We start from the raw sequence: 7,741 nt of genomic DNA, 5'->3' as shown, positions 1-7,741 counted from the left end.
TGTCACAGCCTCTTAATTTATTTATGAGAATAGGATGATATACCATATTGAAGGCCTTGCTAAAGTCCAAGGAAACAACATCCACACTGTGTACTCCTGTGTCTAAGCATTGGTCCAGATTGGTCAGGCATGATCTACCTGCTACAAATCTATGCGGTTTCCCCGCTGCATTATTTTTGCTGCTGGACTCCCACAAATATGATCCCTCATAACCTTTCCAAAGACCTTTCCAAGGATGGAGGTGAGACTGACTGGCTTATAATTACTCGGATCCTCCTTCCACCCCTTCTTGAAAATAGGGACCACACTGACCCTTTCCCGGTCCTCCGGGACCTGACCCAAGCACCACGAGTAATCAAACAGCCATGCCAATGGTCCTGCTATGACACTGGCCAATTCCTTCAGTACCTTCGGATGCAGCTCATCTGGGGCTGCTGACTTGAACACATCCAGTCCATCCAAGTGACTCTGCACCAAGTCATTGTCGACAGTTGGTGGGCTGGTGTCCATCTGATGCCCATCTAAGAACCCATTAGGAAACTTGTCTTGAGCCCCGGTCAGGAACACCGAGGCAAAAACTCATGGAATAGCTCAGCCTTGTGCCCCCCCTGTCTGTCACTAATTGCTCCTCCTCGTTCAGTAGGGGTCCTATGCTGCCCTGTGCCTTCCTTTTACTCCCTACATACCTAAAAAAGACTTTTTGTTGTCTTTAATTTGTGTTGCCAGCCTCAGCTCTGTAGTTGCTTCGGCCTTTCTAACTGCCTCCCTGCAAGTGCGGGCCAAGTAGGTATACTTCTTGGTATACTTTGTTTGTAGTAAGACACAAACAAGCTCTCTTCCCATTTTCTGGGTGCCATTCATGACCTCTTCTAAAGACAATTTGGACTGGACAAGCTAACACGTGATCTGCTAAGGGCAGTGTACTGGTAGCAACACAAGCTTTTTGTTATGTTCATAACCCTACTAGACTCAACTCTACTTCAAGGCATATTACACGCACACACACATATACACACACAGACATACACACACACGCACATATATACACATACATGTATACATACACACACAAATAATTAATTAATTTAATTGGGCACCAGGCAAACATTGCTAAGAGCACTAGTGGGAACCATGCCTACATTAGTGGAACACAACCCTTTTCCTATTAAGGGGAAAGGGAAAGAAAAATCAGCATTAAGGGTGAGGAGTCTGTCCCCAAAGCATTGTCATCCGCAGGACTGGAGACACCAAATGAGATCCCTCCCCACCATTTTGTACGTGTCCCTCCTGGTCCAGAGACATGGAAGACCCATGTTACAAGGACTGTATAACCACTCAGAACCATATGGCAAAAACTTAATCCCCATAGATCGCTTGCTGGGTTCAGGAGGAACCTTCCAGCTACTGTGATTTTGCTTTAAGATGCAGAAGAAAATCTCTCCATCTCTAAGAATCTTTAATAAAATAATGAAGAAGGAGAAAAGTTTGGGAATGAGGAATTCAAGATCCCTCTGAAAGCTCCTGCTGGCTGCAACTTAGACTGGCATGATTTTCTTTACGAGAGGAGGAGGGGAATTCATGAAGAAAACTGGAAAATTAGGCTGATGGAAAGGAGTAGCGGGAGTTGCGGGGTTTCATCTCCTGTGAAAAGAATAAGAGGGTGTACGCACAAAGGCAACTCACAAACCCTCCAAGACTGAATTCAAACAGGGTGGAAATGCTGGGGCTCACAGCAGGCAGAGGGCTGAGTTTATGAAATGACTGTTGGGACGGTCTTCCCTGGAAAGAGGTAAGCTGTAGCAGTCATCCTTCACTGGCTGGGGAGTATGATGCTCCACGCAGCTCCATGTAGCATCTCATCCAGTCTTTCTGAAAGTCCTTCGGTATTAAGCCAGAGGAGTAAACCCATTTTCAAAGGGTGCAATGTGGAAAGTGTATTTGCACTAGGCCTTTAAAAACAAGCCATGGGATTGGAACAAATACTCTTCTGTAGCTGTCCCTACCTTGTGGGCTGATCTCAGTCACAGGAGGGAAGAATAAATTTCGCATTTGGCCAACTATTGATAATTCAGGCTGCTGCTGCTTCCATATGCATCTATTAAATGTTACCTTAAGGATGGTAATGTTTCTATGATGTAAAAAAGGAGGTACAGAAGTAGCCACTCACTTCAGCAATGTTGGTGCTAGCTAACCCAGATCTGCTCCCATTCTGGGTATTTTTGGACCAGGAAAAAATACCAATTCAGCCCTCATACAGAGAGTTCTGGGCAGACGACTATTGCCAACAGGTAATTAAATGTGACAGTACTGGACCTTTAGCATCCTCAATAAATCAGTCAGTCACAGAGTTGGAAATCTGTCTCTCAAAAGTTCGGATCAAGTAAGCATTAGTGCCAGCCAGACAGTGACACTATGGTATCCTGAAGGACGCTTCTCTTCACAGGGATGTGCTTTGTATGGAACTGAAAGCAGAATGGGCTTTTCAATAACAGGAATCAAGAGGAAACAGAGAGAACAAGGGAGCCCTTATCCTGACAGCTATCTATACCTCCAACTGGAAAGGCACATTTTCACCCCTGTACCCTGTCCAGGGTTGAGGAAGGAAAGTAGAGAGGAGTTTCTACCCTTAAAGCAAATATTTATGTCAGAGATATTTATGTTGATTCTTAGCAAAACCAGAATCAATGCAACAAAGGAGCTTTGATCTGCCAGGATATCCACAAGCCACATCTCACTGCCCCCATCTACACTGCTGGCTCAAAGGAGGCTGGTGGTGTTCCATCACGGGCTTTGTTCCTAGCAGAGATGGGACAGCCCAGGTAGAGAAAACCCAGGAGTCTTGATGCAGCACAGGTTAGCATGTATTGAACATCAGACACCCAGAGGAACAGGCTGGGGGGGCTGTAAACAAATTCAAACTTACAAAATAAACCAGATCCTCCCCTAACAGTTCTGTTACTACCCTTGAAGTTGCAGCACAGATGTGCAACTCACTGCTTCAAGACTGCCTTGAAGAAAAAGAGCAGTGGTCTTTGGGGTTTTTTCCCTTCATCATCCTCAACAAGTGGATGGGGAGCTAAGTTTCTTTTTCTGGCATATATTGCACAGCACCTTTTTGTTTCAGACCTGCAAAGAAACAGAAGAGCTGTTTGCAGCTCAAAGTGCCAAAGGGCCAGGGAGTGGGTGAAGATCCACAAGAAAACTGAATGGGTGAAAGAATTCAGCTACTTGTGTTGTTCTTCAGTCTGCTCGGTATTTGTCAGAGGAAGAAAGCCTTTGTGCTCTGATTTGCTAGTGCAATTACCAGACCTGGACAAGTGCAACAAGTGGGCACACAAATCATCAGTTAGATGTAAAAGTGATCATTTATGTAAGCATTTACTGCTTCAGTGCACGCAATGGCAGTAACCACATGCACAATTATTGCAGACATGTAAATGCACGCACATCTTTACATGTTTAGTCACATGAATACAGATCTGAAAATTTGACCACTGGATCTTTACATTTGCCTCTGGTATATTTCTGGGTATAGGCTTGCTTTCCATATCTTTAAGTAGTGAACCAGAAGGCAGTATTTACTTGAGTTTGCTCATCTAAATATCCTGAGGCTGTTGCTCACCAAAGTTTTTGGAATGGTTGTTAAAAGCCTTTGTTAATGATAAACTAAGTCACTGCAACTGTTTCCCAGTCTCTCTCACAGTGCAACTTATATAAAAAGGCCACAGTTCAAGACAACAGCAAACTTGTTGCCTCAGTACATTACCCCCATTTCAGACCACTGCACCAACTACTAGTAAGACTCAAAAGCCGTGGAGTTAACAAATGTAGCTCAGAGTATTTTACTTGTCTCCTGGATCTGGGCCTGCACAGAGTTGGAAATGTCTGTTTGTTTAGTTAGTCTCATTATAACCAGACAACGGGGAGTGCCATCATGATGGAATTGTGTTGCTCCTCGATGGAACATTTCCTGCTTCTGTTCTATTCTTCAGGTCTAAGTAAACTGTTTTCATTATATTAGTTTATGCAGTGCTTTGGGACTCTAAGGAGGAAGCCCCCGATACACATTTCCCCTAAAGGATTTAATAAATCTGTTTTATCTTCAAATAAAGTTCCTCCAGTCCTTTCATGTGAGCTCCAATTCCTCCATTTCTCTCATGTAAACTGATTATGTGAGGCTCAAGGATTTTTAAATATCAGACCTAGAAGATAGGCCATATCATAGAGCATTTTATTTCCAGGTGCAATTAATATTCCCCTTCCTATCTTGAATCTCAGCTACAAAAAAGAATTTCTCATACAGGCTGTATCTCATGACCTCCAGCTGGAACCATTCTGTTTTACTCAGAATGTCCAGCCAGACTTTGTTGCTCTGTTACAGGTACTGTAGGAACCCTAAATGAGTAAGTAACACCCCTATGTTTAATGGCTCTGATTTTTGCATCTACCAGTTCCTCCTTGCCAAGCCAGCCCAATATTTCTACCCTTTCCACTTTCTCTTTTACTCTAGAGGGTACTAAACCCAATGGAGCAAATCTGTGGACACTGGGCATGTCTACATGAGATGCTATTGTGTGGTCGGACTTGTATTAAAAAGTACTAAATAAATGTGCAGTAACTGAAGTTACTGTGCAGTAGTGCCAGTGAACATCTTTTAAGTGACACTACTGCACAGTAGCCTAATAATACTTTGCAGTATCATATTTGTACTATCTGTGTTGTGATGCGCTACTGTGCAATATTTTTCAGCTACTGCAGTCAGAATCTCATGTAGACATGCCCACTGCACAGCCAGGCTTAAAGGTCTTTGTGGAACATTTCTCAGAGTCCAGACTGCCATAAGCTGCAAGCTGTCCTCCACTGTCCCAACTGCCTCTCTTGGCAACATCCTGACAAAAAGGTGCAGTTATTGTGCTTATCCCTATGACCAAATTGTGATTCAAATCTCTCCCAGTGGAAATGAACAAGAATGAATAAATAGCAGCCTTAAGGCTGAAGACCTGCAGCAGACTGCCAGAGATGCAACAAAACAGTCTTTGATGCTTAAAGATATTGCTGCTCTCCAACTGAGAGGGCAAGTGCTTTGGCTTATCTAGAGTGGCTTTGCCTGACCTGAGTGCTTCAGCTTAGCTGGGTCCTTCTACTCCTGAGCCTAACTGCTACATGGAAGCAGCAAGCTCAGCCACTGAGGCAGAGGGGAACAGAGCACTGCATGTCACTCTTGAGCAAGACCCTCCAGCTAACACAGGGGTGTTGGCAGGTTCTGCTGGGAGCAGTGTACAGCTTGCCTTGAATCACTGTGCTCCAGGGTTTTTGTAGCTAGACACCAATAGGGGAGGAAAGGGTTGTGGGGGGAATGATGATCTCAGATTTGCTTCTCTGAGAATAAAGAGAGCTGGAAATCCCTGACTGAGTATGAAGTCTTCCATCTCGACCTGCCTCCTCCAGGCCAGAATGGAAACAGTTACTGCCTTCCCATGAGAACAAGCCAGCACCAACCCCAGAACCAAACTGACTCTTCTCTAGCATTTCCCACAAGGGCCCAGATTCAAGGCATTTCGCACGCACCCAGAGAGAGGGTCAAGAAAGAGGGAGCAGAGCAGCAGGTGAGCTGTAATACATTACTTGGCATATGGCGCATGCAGCATAGAATAGACCTGGCTTTGATGTGGAAATCCCTTTCTCCATCCTTCAATCCCTGATTAACGAGGTGAACCACTTCATCTGGAGTGAGGTCGCCCCTGCGGGAATAAAACTCACAAGTCAGCCAGCAAGCCAGGGGATTTAGCACCCCCAACAACCACTAAAGAAGAGACACTGTGAACATGTTTGTACAGCATCATGCAGATACCCACCCTACCTCCAGAACAGGAAGCAGCCTAGCCACCTTAGCCTGGGTACAGCTCTGCACTAAGACTGCTGTACTGCTGCTGGTTCCAGAGGTAGCATATAGCAGGCACATCTACATGAGATGTTTACTGTAGAGCTGCCCAATTAGTTCTGCAGTATAAAGTTTTAGAGTCTACACATGCAGCCCTATTTGGCTGCAGGAAACGTAGATTAGTACTTGTAAACGTAAGTACTATCTTACGGCGGTTTTCTTTAGTGCACAGCAACACACGTGTAGACACTGACGTGGCTGGCTGGAGCACGAGGGTGTTTCAGTGCGGGGGATGCCTGCACCCCTCGTACCCTAGCCAGCCTCCCTGCAATATGATGAGCTGGGTCAGAGCACCCCTGGGCTGGCAGGCTGGCCTTCGTGGCCCCCTGGCAGCCAGGCCTGCTCTAACCCGGCTCAATGTGCTGCAGTCTCAGGCTCCCATGTCAAATGTGGTGCTTGGGAGCAATAAACGCTGGTGCAATATGCACCAGAGCTTATATCACATTAATTTTGCATGTAGACGCACCTGCAGACTAGCCCCCCAACTTAGGCTGAACCTGGGACTTGTGCCCTGCTCACCCATTCATTGTTATGAAGCAGGGAGCAGTTTCAGCCAAAAATCTCACAGCTGCTTCACATAGGCAGGATCAAATGCCTTAGGGCAAGATGTCCTCAGAAAACAAATACTTCCACAAACACATAATTTTGCAGGGCAAGAAACTATACAGCTATCACTTCATTTCAGGATAGGGCTAAGAGATGAAATGGCAAAGGTTCACAGGAGTTTGGGTTGCATACTATCTGACACCAGGCCTAACTTCTTGCCTGAACTGAAAACCTCCCTACTTCATGCTCCTGGGCTGATACGTTGCAAATTACTGAACCAGTCAGCAAATGAATGATAGAGACAGACAGCACCATAAAATGGACTTTATAGCCACAGTTTTATTTGTAATGTTTTATAACATACTAGTCAGCATGTTGTAATATGCTTTGGAAAAAATAAGTCTGGGTCCTAAAAGTCTTATTATGGCACTTTGCTATCAAGTCTTTAAGGAAGAGGGAGAATGTGGATATGAGCAGCAAGTGCTTATTAACTAGGTATCCATTACTTTTCAGACACGTTCCTGTAACCTGATCTATGCCTTTCAATTCATCCATCTGGATTAGCTCTACATTCAGTTTCAGTTCATAATTGCCCAAAACAATTTGTATGCTCAATTATCATAGCTGTGCCTGCTTATTTAGTAGTTAGAAGCAAGTCTGTCCAATAAGTTATGTGCATTTGAAGCTACTGCAATCATCCACGCAATTCAGATATATAAATTCATATCTTAATTAATACCAGCTTGAAACTCTGGTTCTCCATTTATAAATGCTTCTTACTGCCTGCTGAGAACAAGAGTGAGTTCTCCTTTTGGGGGTCAGTGACTTTTATAAGAGTTTCAGTATATAGTGTTCACATTGTTTCAAGCTTTAGCGATTCACTCACTCTTTTTGGCCCCATGGAATAGGATCCACTTTGCAGTTGGCTAGGAGGTGAGGGCTATACCTGACCTCAACATAGATGATGCCTTCTCTGGCTTTCATTTCTACAAATTCATAAGCTATTCTTCTTACAGCATCACGGTCTCCCCTGCAAGGAAAAACAGTGAGGTTAGTCCAATGTGAATGGATTTAAGGAGTCAATGGGCAGCAACAAGATGGGCATGTGTGGAGCTTTTGTGGGTCTGAAATGCTTCCTGATGAGGTAGAACTGAGGTTTCAGTTACCAGCACATGGTTTGTGTCAGCATGAGCCCGAACACAGATAAATTATAACACAATTAATAATAATTTATTCATACAAAACAGTTCAGCT

The 7,741-nt window shown here is 44.4% G+C and overlaps 1 protein-coding gene across 1 annotated transcript in view; it reads right to left on the bottom strand.

Annotated features, from left to right (window-relative positions):
- ADA (adenosine deaminase) overlaps positions 1-7,741 on the bottom strand; it is a gene marked incomplete at its 5' end in the record, with an annotated part of 38,704 nt that overhangs the window by 15,965 nt on the left and 14,998 nt on the right. The window contains 2 exons of the mRNA XM_025191950.1: positions 5,626-5,741; positions 7,374-7,517. Coding sequence (XP_025047735.1) covers positions 5,626-5,741; positions 7,374-7,517 — 260 coding nt within the window. The remainder of the gene's footprint in view (positions 1-5,625; positions 5,742-7,373; positions 7,518-7,741) is intronic.

Source organism: Alligator sinensis, unplaced genomic scaffold (assembly GCF_000455745.1).
Source record: "Alligator sinensis unplaced genomic scaffold, ASM45574v1 scaffold76_1, whole genome shotgun sequence".
Classification (NCBI taxonomy): domain Eukaryota; kingdom Metazoa; phylum Chordata; order Crocodylia; family Alligatoridae; genus Alligator; species Alligator sinensis.
This window is presented reverse-complemented; position numbering and strand designations above follow the sequence as displayed.